The sequence below is a fragment of the Phodopus roborovskii genome, unplaced genomic scaffold (assembly GCF_943737965.1).
Source record: "Phodopus roborovskii unplaced genomic scaffold, PHOROB, whole genome shotgun sequence".
NCBI lineage: Eukaryota > Metazoa > Chordata > Mammalia > Rodentia > Cricetidae > Phodopus > Phodopus roborovskii.
This window is the reverse complement of record NW_026126525.1, coordinates 28,442,343-28,460,710: the sequence shown is the minus strand read 5'-3', so window position 1 is coordinate 28,460,710 and position 18,368 is coordinate 28,442,343. Positions and strand designations below refer to the sequence as shown.

Genomic DNA, 18,368 nt, shown 5'->3' with positions numbered 1-18,368 from the left:
GGGGAGGGGAGGTAGTGTAATAGTAGTGTGTGTGTATGAACACCCAAGTGCCCCTCCTCTCTTCTCGGCCCCCTTGTAGAGACTCCACTAGTATTAGACTCCCAGTCAAGTTTTACTTTCTTTCAGATGAATTTCCAGTTTTAAACCAACATTAAATATCAGCCACCTGCCTCTCACTAAAACAAGTTTGTAATTTGTTCTTAATGACTTTCATCTCCAAGTCCTTAGCAGAGTGCTTGGCTACCTGGGAGTCCTGGATTAGGTGTTCCTCTGGCCTCCTCCGTACTGGAGCCCTTATAAACATGGCCTTTGCTTTCAAGGATGAGTGTAGAATCTTTGAGAAAATTCTGCCTTGCCCAATTCCAACTCCCCCTTGAAACAATCTTTCTTTACAACTTGCTTTATGTAGTGGTCCAGAATACTTAGCCATCAGTGTAACCTTTGAAGACTGTTATTAGAAACCACTTGTAACTATTAACTGGCACTCTGTAAGAACAGGAGTAAAAATCATCAATATAAGTACATGCTGATGCAATGGGGTGCTCTCCCTAGGATCTGTCCCAGCTTCCCTGGCCATCACTGAAATAAGCCCTCACTACCGGAACAGGAGTAGAAATGGGTTCTTGTATGTAGTGAGTCTAGTAGGATTTGAACCTTCAGGTGAAAGAACCTTTGGTTAAAAGATGTGGCTACGAGTACTCAGTCCCAGGAATGCTACTGGCTGTTTTGAGACTGGTTTTGCTTTCATGCTTCAGAAGTTAAAGTCTATGCTTTGCTCTTGCATAAGTTTGTGTTTTTTCCTTTAGAAGGAGGCAGCAGCCCTTCTATCCCAGCCTCTCTCTTGCCTGCATCCTCAAAAACTATCTGCTTGACTCTTTGCCCATTTAGAAAGACTTACATTATTTTACTATTTTTGATTTTATTTTTCCCCCCATAAGGATTTACCAAAAAAAAAAAAAAGTTAGCTGTGGATTTTACATTTAAATCTCTAGGATACTGTGTTTATCTATCTGTATCAGATTTCTTGTTTAAGAGTGATAGAGCTACCACTTCATGACTGTCCCAGTTTCTTCTGTGATAAGAGTCATGAAGGGGCTCCCAGCTCTGAGCCGCTGGCGCCAGGTGGCCGGCCTCCTGAAGTGTGCACTTCAAGTAAGCAGCTTGGCAGTGAGCAGGACTGTTGCATTGGGTTGTTGCTGAGACCTACCCCTTGTTTAGCACTTACTTTGTGCCAACTACTAGGCGAAGTACTTTATATAAACTGTGTACCTCTCATTTGATCTTTGCAGTGTTGCTGTAAGTACACACCACCACTACCTTAGGCGTGTCCTTACAGTGATGTTGCAATGAAACATTGTCATTTTAAATTCTACCCTTGCTCTGTCTCACCATTTTCTAGACTGGTGCTTCCATTGAGTTAGCCCTACATGAACTTTCCTAAGTTGGTTCATGTAGAAACTGTAACCATCCCCCCTGTTAATTTTGTGTCTTTAACCATATTACTTTCTCCCATCAGCAATCAAAATATAAAGTGATAAACAAAGACCAGTGGTGCAATGTGCTAGAGTTCAGCAGAACAATTAGTCTGGACCTCAGCAACTATGATGAAGATGGAGCGTGTGAGTACGGGTGCTGAGTCATCCCTCCTTCCTCCCAGACCTGGTACATTGCACACCTGCATCTTCCTCCCTGGGAAGAGCTACCAAGCCATGCATTTTCTTTTACCCCTCCTCTTGCCCCTCCCCCTCCCTGCCTTCCTCCCTCTCTCTTCTTCCCTCCCTCTCTTCCAGTTGACCCTAGCTCCCCATGCATGCTAGGTGAACACTGTGCCTCCGCAACATCCTCACTTTGTTTCTTCTCTCCGTATCTCCAGGGCCAGTTCTGTTGGATGAATTTGTGGAATGGTATAAAGACAAACAGATGTCCTAGGACTTTATGCATAGCAGCGAGAGAGTCACTGTTACCACGGTCACGCCACCCATTAGCCATAAACTGCTGTTTGTATCGAAGCGCATGCTGCTTTTCTCGCACTGTCTCCCTCTTGCAGGGGTGTTTTGGTGTTTGCTATTGAATGGGCCGCTCTGCTTGCTGTGTAGCATTGTTCTCTTGGAGGCTGCTCTGCAGCCCGTTTTCACACTACAGATTGGCGAATTGGCCAACGTCCTCACTGTGATTATGTGTACATTGCTGTTTCAATTTTGTATATGTGTATAAAATGAAAAGCTTCACCTAGAGATTATTTCTGCAAAAATGTATTGTAAAAATAATTTTGTGGCATATTTCTAGTCCCTTTTCTTTTTGAAACGAACCAATTATACTTTATTTGGTCTCAAATGTAGCATTTCAGAAAATGTTATAACTGTCCCCCATGAGCAAATATTGCCAGAATTAACCTCATTGCGTAAGAGGCCAACTTCTGGAAGAAGTAGGAGTCATGACTTACAGTGGCATATGCCAAATATGACTTGGTATTTTAAAGTGATAAAAAAAAACACAACTATTTGAGCACACAGACATATAACATGCTACAAAGCATCTCTAACACAAAGGTATATATAGGTTTATGGGTTTATTATTATTATTACTATTATTTTCTACATTTTTTTAATGTCAACACTGTTGGTAGCTTGGCCATAGGTACAAGTGAACAAATTAAAATTGCTTAAGTTTTAAGTTGAAGCTTAAGTTTCCATAAACCTTTTTGCTGTTCCCCCCTTTGTGTTCCTCTAGCAGTGTTGGGTCTGCGGAAGCTCTGTGCCACTGTGAGTTAAATGTCCTTTGCCACCCCCATGAGCCTACTGGTTTGCTGGCGGTTTATAACTGCAAAGCACTTTTAGCTGTGTCTTGAGTTTTCAGTTACTCTTTCATGGTGTCTGTAATCTCCCACAGTTTTTTTGGTTTTTGTTTTTTAAGACCACAAGTGAGAGAGATTTTGTTTTCTGTCTTTGTTTCTTCTGTGCTAGGCATTTCCTGGCAACATGTCCATTGCAGGCAGTGGACTCAAAACCAGCATTGAGCTAATCCTGTTCACATTGGGACCTTTCCCAGAGGGGCCACTTGTCATTCCCTGAGTCACGTGTTCAGAAGGGTAATAGCCATTATGTGGATAAGAAAACTAGAGCCAACACAATGGTGTTTCTAGGTTTGTATTTTATGTCTTATTTTTTTAATTTTTTAATTTGTTTGCCTTGCCCCTCTTGAGGAAGTGTATAGTTAACAGGCTTTTTCCCAGTTATTTGGTGCTATGACTCACTCAGTCCCTGAAGTTTGTGAAAACTTATCTAAAGATTGAACCCAATGAAGAGCTAATAATGGCTTGTTTGCCGGGTGAATGGTATAATGCGGTAAGACCATGCCTGCCCGGGCAGGTGATGACTTGGAAGATGGGATTATTGGCCACAAAAGAAAGCCTTCTACATTAAATGGGAACCTTAAATGGCATTGAATGAGTGAAGCACACAAACAATGCCACCCATGATCACTGTTGTAACAGTTTCTTTTCAGAGTGTTGCGATTGTCATATTATTTCATTCCCTGATTGAACCACCAAAGACAGAAGTGTTGTATGTATATATCGTGTGCGTGCATATACAAAATCACGATGTGGTAGAATGCAAGTACTTGCCTTCATCTACCAAATAATGAGGTTTGGTTTGCTGTGAAATAAACCAGAAGTTAAAAAAACAAAACAAAACAAAAAAACCCAAAAAAACAGTTCAATATTGCTTTAGCATACTTAAATCATCATCCCTTGTGTGTAGTCTCACTTACAAATTAATATCTCAACACAATGTAAACTTCCTGGGAAAGCATAGCTGTTGAGACTGCTGTGTGACGGGGATTCCAATGCACACAGGTGCGTGACAGTGGGGACTGGCAGGCAGGCAGGGGAGGCTCTGTGGATGGTGTCCCTTTTCAGGTGTACCCACGGTTAAAGAATCTCGAGTTGGATCAACTGTTGATTGCCTCAGTGCAAAGGTGGCTCATAGATGGGACCATTTTAAACATTGTGTGAGAATCTGGAGAATGTTTTGAACACTTAAGCACGGCGAATCTGGGAATCAAGGGTCGTCACCAGGGTGAGAAATTAGATTTCACCCACCTCAAACGTTCTGATGATAGAGACTCAAGTAACAACCTTTGTGAGATATGGTATGGAAGCCCGCATTCCAGAGGGGAGAATCATAGAACTTAGCATAACCTCTCGCCTGCCTCGAGAACTACACTGCTGTGACTGCTGCTTGCCCTTGGTTTTCTCCATTTTGGCTGAGCTATTTTTAAGGGGAGTCAGACCAAGTCATAAGACACCTTTTCTTGAAGAATTGCCAAGTTATGCAAGTTGAACGATCACCAAGAGCACTTAGGGCCAGCGTTGGAAGAAGCTGGGGCCTTTGGGTCTCTATTACCTGAGCTCCATCCGCCTTTCCTCCCGTCACTTGTGTTTTAGTGCATCGCAGTGCCCTCTAGCTAGGGAATACTTCTTGTAGATGTTTACGCAGCGCTAGCTAGAAGCCACCCGGGTAGATTTCCCAGGTACCCATGGTAGCCTTAGGCGAGCCTCTTTTGAAGCATGAACTCTGAGTTCAGTATTTATAAGTCTAACTAGACAAACGTCTAGATTCTGGTTTAACAGATTCCTGTTGCCTCGGAGTCTCCATCCGAACCATACTTTTCAAGTCTATACAGAAAGCTTTAAGAGTTTAGTTTGTGCCCTTGGTTTTTATTTTTACAACTGCTAAAATACCTCTGTAAGCCTTATCCTTTATCCTTTCATAAGTTGTATAAAATTGTATAGAATTCATTGACCAACTGATGTGTTGGGTATCTGTAAATGAGACCAAAATGTGGGTTTTTTTTTTCATACAATAATTTCTATCGGGCGTTGCTGTGAAATGAACAGTAGCCAGCCTATAACTGTGAATGCCTTGTGTCGTCAGTATTTGCATTACATTCATAAAAGTGTGCAAGTCCTGTGACTCCCAGCTTAACTAAAATACTGTTATGCCACCCAACTTGAGCACAGCAAACTGGTTTAGGTTCTAATGGAACTGATGTAAAATGATATCCCATAAATAAATATTTGTGTTTGGTTTCAGAACTGATGTTTGGGTTCTTTGTCTCTTGGTTTCTCTGCCCAAACCATTTTAGGGTAGCCTTGAAGTACTTTTTTCTTTTTAGTCCATTTGCTTTCTCTCAGCCTTTTCTATTAAATGTTTACAGGTACAGGGGAAAATGCAAAAGTAATGTACTGAACATGTGTATTTCTGTTACTTGGACATACTTCCTGTCCCACTCCGTGTGTGTGTGTGTGTGTGTGTGTGTGTGTGTGTGTGTAAGAGAGAGAGCAAGGGAGGGGAGAGAGAAATATTCTCTGTTTATGTCACTTTCTGAATCATTTGAGAATGAATTGCATTGTAACACATCACACACATTTTAGAATAAGATGTAATCTCTAACACTCTGTGTGCTTGTGCACGTGTGTGTGTGTGAGGGTGTAGTCTATATAGTGGTCACACTCTACAGTGGTCACACTCAAGATTTTTTAACAATGGTAATGTTACCTGATACACAGAGTTAAAATTTCCCTAATTGTATCAATAGTGATCTCTTTTTAGGTACTTTATTTTCTATCCAAGGATAAGAATTATAGTTGACCTTTAGTCCCAGCGTTCCAAAGTCAGAAGCAGAGGGCAGCATAGTGAGTTCGAGACCAGCTAGGGACCTATGGAGCAGCCAGGGGCATGCAGTGAGACCCTGTCTGAAAACAAAGTATTTACCATGCTTCATTGCTTTCTTTTAATATTTCCACACAGAGTGTCTTAAATGTCTTGGCAAGAGCAGTGTGAACACTCTTCGCCAAATTGTGATGGCAGAACAATTTGCTGCAGTCTGGGTGTGTTTCTAAACATTAAATGGTAATATGTGGGCCAAGAGCTAGGCAGTAATGGCCATTTTACTACCCCCAAGGGTACTATTCAGGTAAGCTATTGGTATCAGCCTGCTTTCCACTCTATCCTGTATTAGAATGTGAGCTGAGGATAGGCCTTTGACACATCCTAGAGGACTAGGAAGTGTATGTAGAAGGAAGCAAGCTGGAGTTTCTGGTCTGGTAAAGCACTACCAGCATGTAAAATAATCCAGGAAGAAAGGGCAAGAGGTGGGCTGTGGTGGCGCAGCCTTTAATCCCAGCTCTGTGGGGAGGCAGAGACGGGGATCTCTGTGAGTTTTCTGGCCAGCATGGTCTAGAAAGCTACATGGAGAAATCCTATGTTGGAAAATCAAAAGAAAGGCCAGGAAGCTTTTGGGATCTCATAAACTTCAGGGAAAGAGAAAATAGCAAAATGGCCAAGAAGTGAATCCAGCTGCAATCTTGAAATCGGTGACATACATGGTTCTTTCCACTATCATTTGGCCCAAAAACTAAGGCTCAAGAAAGTATTTTCCCAGACACCCAGGAGAGAAGATAGCAAGTAGACATACAAAGAAATAATGGGAAGGAGCATGGGTAGGTACATGCTTCCAGAGGGCATGAGCCTGAGGTGTGGCCAGTAGAGAAGTGTTCAGTATGTTATCTGGTAGTAGACCCTTGGACAGTGTATCCACATGGAGAGAAGTCCACAGAGTTTTCCAACAGTGTGATTGGACCAAAGTAAATGGGAAAATTTGTCAAGCAAGGACCAGTCAGACCAGCTGAGGTGCACTGCAGACCTACAGATGGAAGAAAGTTATGAGGTGGTCCTCAAGGACATTTTAGGCCAAAAGAACTTGGGGTGGGATGTGGCATAAAAATTGGTGCTGAAGATAGAGCTTGGAGATAGGGTACTTGCCCAGCATGCACAAGGCCTTGGTTACAGCACCATACACAAGAGCCATTCTCGAGCAATGGTTTTCAACCTGTGGGTCACAACCCCTTTGGCAAACCTATCTTCAAAAATATTTACAATTCATGACAGCAGCAAAAATCACAGTTATGATGTAGAAACAAAAATAATTTTATGATCGTGGGGTCACTACAACATGAGAAACCGAAAGGGTTGCAGCATTAGGAAGGTCGAGAAGCACTGTTGTAGAGGTTTTATGACTGGGCATAGTGGTATGCAGGCCGCTAAGCACTTAGGCAGCTGAGGCAGGATTGCCCTGAGTTTTAGGCCAGCCTGGGCTACAGTTTTGAGACCCTGTTTGAGAGAGTTTGAGAGAGAGAAAAACAAGGCTGGAGAGATGGCTCAGGGGTTAAGAGCAGTAGCTGCTCTTCCAGAGACCAGGTTCAATTCTTGACACCCACATGGTAGTTCACAATAGTCTTTAACACCAGCTCTAGGGGATCTGATTTCTTCAGGCCTCTACAGGCACCAGACCAAACATGCACATGGTGCATGAACACTCATACACAGATAATAATTCTTTAATAATTTTTTTTTAAACAAATAGATGAACATTGGGTCAAACCCAGGGTTACAGAAATAAGGAAAGCTGGCACTGCATGATCTGTTTGTGACTAACAGGCATGGTGCACAATTCATGCATGTTGTAACTGTGCGTGCATGCGTGTGTGTGTGTGTGTGTGTGTGTGTGTGTGTGTGTGTGTGTGTGTTACTCCATATGAAACTTTTCTTGTATCTCCAAGTCCTTGTATAAAAATTAACTTCTATGCAGAAATTCAAAGAAGAGTGTTCCCAGTTCCATTAGAAATGATTTGTCTTTGCAGTTAGTTCTGACAACCAGAAAGACAACAAATGACCCATGTGGACATGAACCCTGGACTTCCTGGTCCCACCCACAGCTTGTGAGTCAGAGGACCACCCAACAAGGTCACACATACTACTTTTGGCAGGAAAGTTTAATTTTTTCCTGGTTTGAATTCATGCCTGGCATTTAATCTCCAATCACTTTACAAGAAGCAGGTTTTTACAAGTCATGCTATGTAGGCCATGCTAAAGATTGGAAACTGAAAACCAAAAGCTGAAAATAATTGAAAAATTGTAAAGAGCAAGTAAAAGCCCCAACTACAAAAAGAAATGTGTTTAATGCTCAAAGAAACTCCCTCGAAGGCACCCTGGAAAAAAACAACAAAAGTCTGGGTGTTTCTCCTTTAATAACATTGTAATGGTGACATCTTGGGATTGACCCAGTTTGAAGTTCTAAGGTGACAAACTTGTGTTCTTTGGAAATTAGAATGAATTTGTGAAGAGAAAGCTGCAGCTATCCCTATTACCAATGAACTTGTATCCCTGAAAATCGGGCCGCCTTCCCAAGCCACACTGTTTTCTTTCATTTCTGTTCTTTGACCTGTGGTGGCCCTTCTGTATTCCATACTGAGAGTGAGGGTTGGGTGAGGCTGCAATCCTTTGATAGTCTGAAACTGTGAGTGAAATACCACACCTCCTGGTAGCCTCTTCTTCATGTCTCAGTGCCCATGAGCCCTTTACATCTACTCTTCTACCTCCAGGATGATTTTTAGACTCTCGGTTGTGTGGTGGGCAGAATCTCCATGAGAAATTGGTAAGAGGGAATAAAAGGGTCCAAAAAGCAGAAAGTCAGCAAACAGGAATGAGAGGACCTCTGAGGACAAAGTCTTAAATCAGGGTTTATTATTTTCTGTTACTGTGATAAAATATCGTGACCAAAAGTATCTCATGGGTAAAAGAGTTTATTTGGGCTTATGGCTCCAGAGGTCTAAGAGTTCATTGGGACAGGGAGACATGGCAATGGGCAGTCATGTGACCAAAGCAGGATGCCAAAAGGTCACATTCCTAACTATAAAAATGAAACAGAACTGGGAGTGGGATGAGGTTATATGATCTCAAAGCTCACACCCAAGTGATGTACTTTCCTCAAGCAAGCTCTCCTCATCTAATCCTCCCCAAACAGCACCACCAATTGGAAACCAGGTGTTTAAATGTCTGAGACTATGGGGCATTTCTCAGACAAACCACCACAGTGGTCGTGAACCACTAGCCCATGGTAGACCAGAAGGACACTGACTCAGCTCAGCTGAGACATCCTACTGTGTAGGTAGAGGGAAAGTGGAGAATGTATATGGAGTCTCCTCGAAGGTCATATGAACACTTGCAGGTCTAGGTTTCTAGTTAGTTTGCAGCCTGGATGTAGTTGAGTGTAGTTGGTGGCTTCCTGACATGGCAGCTGGTTTTAGAAGAGAAACTAGCCAAGCAGACAATACTCTTTATACTGGTCTCACTGACTGTCTTGTAACATTTTAGGAAGAATACAGAGAAAATGGGGTTAAGAGGGAGATGTTTAGTTTTTTTTTGGGGGGGGGGTTGTGCATGGTTCTTGAATAAGCCCTCCCAAAGGTAGGCCATTTGAGCTAGAACATCTCTTACTCAAGTCATGGAAGCACTTCCTCCTTCCTCTTGGTCGTGGGTTAGCTATGGTACTTCTTAACTGTCTAGGTCTGATAGTAGTAGGCATATTCCTTCTAGAGCAGTGCTTCCCCACAACCTGGAGAGAAGAATGGCATCCCAGAGATCAAGAAGAATCTGGGCATGCCTTGCTGTGCTTCAGTCCAGCCCACTAATGAATGCTATGTCATGTACTTCTCCTGTCACATTTCAATGCAGATCCCCATGCCTCATTGATGCCCAGCCAAATCCAAAGGACAGGAGCTTCTCAACACCTGAGCATATGGGGGTTACTTGGGTGTAGTGGTCCCAGAGAGGGCCTGGGAACTCCATACCCCTACCATTTCACTTGTGTCCTTTGTAGCATCCTTTATATTAAACTGGTAAATAGGAGTGTATCCCCAAGTTCTGTGAACTTACACAAATTAACTCATGGAGCAGGGTGTGTGTGTGTGTGTGTGTGTGTGTGTGTGTGTGTGTGTGTGTGTGTGTGTGTAAACCTATTTAGTAGCCAGCCAATTAAAAACACTAGTAAAACACCCAGAGCTCATGACTGACACTTGGAAGTCAAGGATAGAATCCTGGGGACAGAGTTCCAACTATGGGATCTGATGCTATCTCTAAGAAATAGTGTCAAAATTAAATTATAGGACATCTAGCTGGTGTTTGCCGCCAGCAGTCATCAGTATTGTAAGGATAAACATCTTTTCTAGCAGAAAAAAATTCTTTTTCCAACACAGAATCTAACTTTTTTTTTTTTTTTTAAAGATAAGCCCTTTATCTGAATCATTGGGAAGCTGAGATTTCTCTTCATTCCTGTTTGGTGGGAAAGTTAGATGCTGCAGATATCTGTCAGGAGCTAGGAAGTTTGAAATGGGTAATCTTGGTTCATTAAGTACCTCATATGCCCTTTACAGAAGTCTCCTCTTTCTTCTGTTGAGCCTTTCTTACCCACTCTTCCTTCTCTCCCTGAATGTTCCAGAATGCCATATAAAAAAACCTATAGTAACTACTCTCCTTGGTATATGCCATGACTTAAATACTAGGTATGAAATTAATGCGTAAGTATTATAAGCATCACATTTGTTACAAGGTACAGGACTAAGAAAAAGGAGAAGTGGGGAGAGGGACAGTGAGAGGGAGGGAAAAGAGGGAGGGGAAGAGAGATTGAGTAATTGATTGATTGATTGATTGATTGATGATTGATTTAGTGTCTGCCCCCTACTTTGAATGTTGGAATCCCAAGTCCTAGTATGAAGGCATTAGGAGATAAGTGGGTCACGAAAGGATTAGCATCTTTGTAAGAAAGACTCCCAAGTTTTCTTTCTGCCTTTGGAGAAATCAAGGAGACATTGGCAGTGCGCAGTCTGGAAAAGATGCCCTGTGGAATCTGAGTGTGCCCAGTACTCTGACATTGTTACTTGCTGTCTACAGAGCTGTGAGAAGTGCCTTTATTGCTTATAAGGCACTTGCTCTATTGTGCTTTGTTATATAAGCCTTAACTAATAAGACTGCATATATACACACATTTGTGACAGTGGGGAGGAAACCCTGGGGACAGTTACAGCCCTCATATCTGTGACTGGTCGTGTGGTTACACATGACATTTAAAACTACCTTTTCTATTACTCGTGCTGTATCTCTTTTGCCTCCAGTGAACATATCAGTCATAGCTATTTACCTGGGAGAGTGATGCAGATCTCCATCCCTGAAGCTCTTCAGCATTGGATTGGACTATCACAGTTTTCCTCTTTCTCCCACTTTAAAATTGTTATTTATTCTTTTTTTTTTTTCCCTTGAGATAGGGTCTCATGGAGCCTACATTTGGCCTCAAACGCACCATGTAGCAGATGACTTCGAACTTGGGATCCTTCTGTCTCCAGTTCTCAAGTGCTGCCATTACAGGTGTGCACAATCATGCCCAAATCTTGTTGTGCTGAGATTGAACCCAGGGCCTTGTGCATACCAGGCAAGGGCTTTTCCAAGTGAGCTACAGCCCCAGATTCTGTCTCATAAGACATAATGCCTAAAGGATCTCCTGTCTTCTAGACCCGCTTTCCTTGCCTCTGCTGTGGAGTTTTTTTGTGCACACTTACAGAATGTCTCGCTCCCCAACAGAGGCACATGCACATGCAACCAAGAAACTCATCGCTCAGCAAAATAAGTGCAGCCATGGGCCTTCCTTATTGAATTTACTGAATGTGTTCCCACCATTGCGAAGAAATGAGTGCAGTTTCTCCTTGACAAGTGTCAGTAACCCTAAGCCACCTGTAATCCCTTTTGTCAATTCACAGGTGTGAAAGTTCCAAAATGGCCAACAGCAGCAGCCTTAACTTCTAGCTCAATGCAACCATTGTTCTGCCTTCCAGTGGGAACATTTTTCCTTTTCTTGGCCAGCAGAGCAAAGGTTACAGACAGAAGAAGCACATTTAGCAAGTGAGTCATAGCAGGTTTTAGTGAATGATGCCGCTCCCTTCCCCAGCCCTTGACTCCTGGACCCATGAAGCCTGACTTTCAGAAAATAGCACCGCTGACTTAGAGCATGTATAGCCTTGTGAAGAACCTTGTCCGAGCTCTGCAAAGTATTGTTCTTTCATAAGTCACCTGATTCGTCAAATCTTCCTGTGACAAGGTCACCTTTAATCAACATTCATCCAGGATGTACATAAGTTGGGGTCCGCCCATCCATTTCTTTGTCTCCAACTTTATAATCTTGTTACTCCCAAGTCTCTGATCACCCAGCTAAGTTATTAGTCATACTTCATGTAACTACATGTCTGGTAAGTGTCCCTTTTGAAGAACCGGGAGGATTTCCCTGTACCCCTTCCCTGTATCTGTTCAGAGATGTTCCAGGAAGGACCATGAGTCTGCGACTGCCTTCTTTAAGGTGGGCCCTGCACATTACAAAGAGCTCTTTATAAAGAAGAGCTGACTCTCTGTTCCACTGTCAGTAGACAGCAGGGGAACTCCTCCATGAGTCCCTGGGAGAGAGGAAGCAGCAGGAGAGAGACCCATGGACACCCGCCGCGTCTTTACATGATTTCCGTATGCCTTCCAGGTCTGCTCAGGCCTGATCTCATACATTCCACTTCTGTTTGATGGTGAGGTATCAGGGTGCATGCTCAGCTTTATGGTCTGGAGGATCAGCCAACACCCAGTTCATGGGGGGCAGTGCAGATCTTATAGTAACTTAGTGCCCAGAGGTAAGGATTCAGTGTGTTCTTGGGCCATGTGGTTGCTCAAGAGGTATTTCATAAGACCTGTAGAAGATAGCAGGGTCTTTCTCAAAATCCCAAAGGCTCATGCTGACTCCCAAACAGGGCTTGCCAAGAGTCTGAACAACATTCTTGCCTGCCACTACAAATAGCATGTTTTTGCAGAAGGTTCTCTAGAGGAACAAAGCTGATAGAATGAATGCACATACATATAGACAGACAGATACAGACACACGTATGCATGCACATACACGCACACACACACACATGGAATTATTATAGTGACTTACAGACTGTGGTCTAGCTAGTCCAATAATGTCTGTTTACCAATGGAAAATCCAAGAATTCAGTAGTTGTTCACTCCACATGGCTGGATGTCCTATCTGGTCTTCAGTATGAGTCCGAATCCTGAAGAAGTAGGCTCTAATACCCATGAAGGAGTGAATTTGCCAGTGAGGGGGAGAAAATAAAGCAAGTAATCTGTTCTTCCGTGTCATTTATATAGAATGCCAGCCAGAAGGTATGGTCCAGGTTTAAGGTGGATCTTCTCACTTCAAATAATTCAATCATCCAAAAAGAAATTCCTCACAGGCATGGTTAATTCCAGATGTAGTCAAGTTGACATTGGGAATAGCTATCACATTGGGTCACAAACAGTCCAAGAAGCAGAGTAGCCGCCACAATATCCCAGATCCATTACAGACAGAATCTTCTTGTGTTTTGGACGTTACCTCATGCAAAACTAATAGCCTTGAGTCACCTGGCAAGTCAACAAGAGTAATTTACCCAATGAAGAACATGTTCCATCACCAATCCAGTGTGGGTCCTCTAAGAGAGTCCCACATAGAAAGTACCAGATGCAACAGCTTATCTTCAGCCACAGAGGAGCATCTCAACCAGGCCTGCACCACTGGAACCCTCCAAATTTCATGTGTGGGAGGAAGCCTCCCAAATCTGCTGGGTTTGTTTTGTAACTTCTGGCATGCAAGTGTGTTGCCAATGGAGTTGTTAAAATCTCTCTCTCTCTCTCTCTCTCTCTCTCTCTCTCTCTCTCTCTCTGTGTGTGTGTGTGTGTGTGTGTGTGTGAGAGTGTTATATTCATATATTCATGTGCCAGTAAGTGCCAGAGGACACTGAGTGTCATCCTCTGTTGCTCTACATTTTATTTATTTATTCATTTATTTATTTATTAAGACAGGCTCTCTCACTGACCCTGAAGCTTGTCATTTTGGCTATGCTGGCTGTAACATGAATAATAAAAACCCAGAGACAGATATTAGGCTTCAAGCTGAAGATTAATGAAGCAAAGCAGCCAGGTCACTAGAGAGCTCTTACTTCTACCAAGGCTGGGGGAGGGATCCTGTGTTCAACGTGGCTAGAAACTAATTGCATAAGTCTGAATGCCAGCTCCGAGACTGTGCTCCTATTTTATATATCTCTCTAGTGCTGGGATTAAAGGCATGAGTTCTGTTTCTCTTTTAAACTTATTCACTCTCATGTAGCCCTGGGTGGCCTGGGACTCACAGAGATCCATTGGCCTCTGTTTCCTGAGTCCTGGAGTTGAAGTTGTGTGCCATCACCGTCCAGCTTCTATGACTATCTTTATTAGATCATAAACAGTATATCACTACAGCTGGCTGGCCAGAAAGTTCCCAGGACCCACCTGTCTCTGCTCTCTAACACTGAACTTACAGGTGTATGTGGCCATGCTCAGCTTTTATGTGGTTGCTGGGCATTTGAACTCAGGTCTTCTTGCTTTCACAGCAAACACTGTTGTCCACGGAGCCATTTCTCTAGCTTCCCATTACAATACTTTCCTCTGGACAGTGGTGATGCATGCCTTCAATCCCAGTACTCAGGAGGCAGAGGTGGATGGATCTCTGAGTTTGAGGCCAGCCTGGTCTACAGAGTGAGTTCCAGGACAGCCAAGGCTGCACAGGGAATCCCAGTCTCAAAAAACAAACAAACAAAAAATTGCCTGTGGTGTCCAGTCAGCATGATGTCATCAATGTAATGGATCAATGTGATCTTATGGGAAAGAAAGGTGGTTAAGGACCCTTTTAACCATTTATGACACAGCTTGAGTTGTGTAGAGAAGATGCTGCTGGCCTAGCAGGTTAAATATTCTGCTTTCTTGTGCATCTTTGTCAGGGATGAGGAAAGACATCTGTTGAGCCAATACACTCGTATCAGCTACCAGGGGATGAACTAAATTGCTCAGTCAGTGAAGCCTTGTCTGAATCAGCAGCTGCAACTGGAGTTACTGCCTGGTTAAGCTTATGATAATCCACTATCATTCTCCAAGACCCATGGACCACTTAAGTTCTCTCACTGGTGACCCATAATGACACAGGGATTCTCCTGGACTCGTATCAGCTCAGAGCATGTATGTTGCCATTTGCCAAAGCTTTGTTTCCCTTTCCCCAGGGCACAGTTATCTTTATAAGGATTATAGAGCCACTATGGGGAAGCTCGCAGTATAAATTTGGGGCAGTTTACTGGGGTCCTTAATAAAACCTAGAGTCCCTTTCATTTGAGGGGTTTTCAGTCTGTAAACGGGCTCAAGTCTGGAAGTTGATCATGATAATGACTTTTACAATTTATGTTAGATCTCCGTTCACTCCCCCCAGAACTTTTCTTACTTGCATAGAACAAACAATGATTTGTCAGGCTTCCTAACTATTTAATTTCTGGCATATCATGACCATCTAGCTAGTTCTAAGTCAACATGGTAAGACTATTGTGGTTGTTGCTCAGACTTATCAGCTATGGTGACCATACCCTCCTGCCTCTGTTGGCTGAGTGCCAACATTCAGCTCTGTCTCGTTGGAAATTTGAGAAAACATCACAAAGACCATCCATGACTCAGGGCTCTGATACTAAGAATCCAAAGCTAGTCTTATGAATTTGGAGTAAACATGAATAGAGGTAGTATTCTTTCAAAGCTATGGGAAGTTATCATGGGGATGGTGTGCTAAGGTAAAAGAGCACTCTATAGTCATGCACCTGAACAGAGCTGATGCCACAAGGCCATCAGGTTCCTTTTTGGGGGCCATCTTCATGGCTGACTTGACTCCTGGACTATAGGGAGATCTTGTATAGGATGAAATACAGAAAACTAAAAAAAAAGTAAATAGGAAACAAGTACCCACATGGAGGTAGTGTGAAACATAAGCAGAAAAAAACCCTTTCCTTCCCAACTTGCTTAGGGCATGGTGTTTCATCACTGCAATAGTAACCCTAGCTAAAATAGTAAGATAACACCAAGATCTGCCCACAAAATACAATAGAGGAAAGACACCCAGGCCTGCTGACCTCAGCAACAAAGTCTAACAGTTAAGAAGGCAAAAACTCTAATTTTCTGAAGTACTTTTTGAGAGTGCTGGCATAAGCTAAGAACTATATAAGAAAGACTGGCATGCCCAGGGCTTGGCCCATTTGTTTTGTTCTGTTTGGTGAACATAGGTACAGAAACCTTTGGCAAAATGTTATAAAATTAAATTGGGCGAAAATAGAAAGATCATCAAATTAGGTTTGTTCTAAGAATGAAAACTTGGTTTAACTTTTGAAAAGGCATGCAGTCTGCTGTGTTTACCAAATAAAGGAAAAGACACAAGTATGGTGGTTCCCATCCAGAATCCCAGCACCTGGGAGCTTGAGACAGGAAGATAGCTGTGAGCTTTGGGACAGCTCAAACTATGTAGTTAGTCCTATTCCACCCCAGACTTCAGAGTGAGTCCTCCTCCAGCTTTTAGGTGCATGAATTGGGCATTGATACACACACACACATACATACACAGAGAGAGAGAGAGACAGAGAGACAGAGACATATATACACACAGAGAGACCCACATAAAGATGCACACAGACATATACAGACAAACAAACACACATAGACACACACAGATATACATAGACAGACATACACACACAGAGAGACACCTGTTGAGAAGAGGGAAGTTTCACTATCAGACTTTCCTCTGTGCAAATTCCCCACACTGTTTCTTCTGGCCTGAGCTTTTTATTGGTCCATATATTTGGGAATATGAAATTAAGGACTGTCTGCTTTTCACCCTTGTTCATCCCATGTGCTGCTGGATCAGTGCAGGAATGTGGGAACTAGTGTTATAGATTTGGACACTTTCTCCCAGTCTAAGACATTAATAACATTCTTCACATCCACTTGGTTGGTTTATCTTCCAGTAGGTGAAAGCTAAAGACTTCTTCAGATGATTATCTAAGAAACTGAATCAAAGGTGCCCAAGGAGTTTGCTAGATGATGGACTGTCACCAGGTTATTTTGACTCATTTCTTTGCATGATCTCATGTTTCTGGAAGCATTTACTTAGAGAACGTTCTATGAGAGAAGACATCCATAAGCGGGACCTGGCTCAGCCTGCTGGTGGTGCCTGGCTGGTTGAGAACTCTGCTTCCAATCCAGGTAACAGTTGGGCAACAGCAGATAGCTGAACGTTTATTCTCTGGAATGAAGCTTGACCAAAGTCACAGTCTCTTATAAACATTGCCCGGGAATGATCTCAACACACAAGACCTGCTACTTATAGCTCATCTCGTGCAATTTAATTATGCAACAACAAATTTTAAGAATGCCCTAACATTGGTGTAACAACCAAGCCCAATTTCCTTCTTTTTTCTTTTCTTTTCTTAAATCATCAATTCTATAAAGCAGAGGCTTAGACATGGCAAGTGTACAAGAGCCAGTACTTCCTTAGCTTGTAACATATGTTTCTTCAGGAGTTGACTCAGATTCTCTTTATGATCTGGGCTCTTTTCTGATACTGCTGGAACCAAGGATGGTTTCCATCTCAGTGAGGGCAAAGCAGAGATGAAAAACAGAGCAGAGGAAGATTTACCACCTATAGCAGCGTTTCCCTCCAGCAAAGGAAGCCTAAGGATATCATCCAGGGGCCCTACACATGTTCTTACAGGGGTCCATCTGTTCTTAAGCCTACTTGGGTTAAGGTCATATAGATTAAAGTGAGGACAGGAGGCTAAAATGATGGGCATGCTCAGAGCTTGCACCATTATCTTTAGTTCCAATAAATGAAAGGGCTCTTTGAAGGCTAACACAGGAGTCTGACCCTGGTCTCAGTGGCTGACCCTGTCCCGAAACAGCAGCAGTGAACCAACAATGTGTAACTGAGATCTTTCACTCACTGTTCATGGCTTAGTGATAAATACCATTTTCTGTCCCTTCCAACAGCTTTACCATCATTTTATCAAAATGATGTGAACGTGGTTCCATGAATTGCATAATTCACGAAGGCTTTTAATGAGAACACACAGCCATCTGCGCCATCACTCTCAGCTTGGTCCACTGCCTATGTTACTATCCAAGGGTTTTTCTCTTGCCAATTGCTCATCAATTCACGTTTCCTACTGATTCATTTCAGTCTGTCAGTTTGTTGTAGGGACGTTCTTGAAGTAGTGTCAAGTTCAGTTATTCCTGAGCCTATCAGAAGGCCCAGGCTACAAGGTCGACAGCTGACTTGAAATCCAAGGAAGGCAGGTGTTTCTGAGGAAGAGCAGGCATGAGCATCAAAGCTGTTTCTGGACTCCATTCAGAGGTGTAAGACTGCCACTAAGCTATTCAATGTGACGGAGGAGAAGAGTCAGAAGTCACTGGGAGAGCTGCTTAGCATGTCATATCACTGGACTCTACCAAGCACTCACCAGGTAGCTTGCAGCAGGGTAGGAACATTCTGTGTCAAGGCTAAGGAACTCTGAGAGGGGGAGTCAGCCTCCTCTACAGTTAGCTGCTGGGAAAGATGCC

The 18,368-nt window shown here is 42.9% G+C and overlaps 2 protein-coding genes across 6 annotated transcripts in view; one reads left to right on the top strand and one right to left on the bottom strand.

Annotated features, from left to right (window-relative positions):
- Dcun1d4 (defective in cullin neddylation 1 domain containing 4) overlaps positions 1–5,098 on the top strand; it is a 75,431-nt gene extending 70,333 nt beyond the window's left edge. For all 5 annotated transcript variants that reach the window (XM_051198364.1, XM_051198362.1, XM_051198366.1 and 2 more), the window contains 2 exons: positions 1,517–1,619; positions 1,874–5,098. In XM_051198364.1, coding sequence (XP_051054321.1) covers positions 1,517–1,619; positions 1,874–1,929 — 159 coding nt within the window. In that variant the 3' untranslated portion in view covers positions 1,930–5,098. The remainder of the gene's footprint in view (positions 1–1,516; positions 1,620–1,873) is intronic.
- Ociad2 (OCIA domain containing 2) overlaps positions 1–18,368 on the bottom strand; it is an 844,164-nt gene that overhangs the window by 229,070 nt on the left and 596,726 nt on the right. The gene's annotated exons all lie outside the window — the stretch shown is intronic.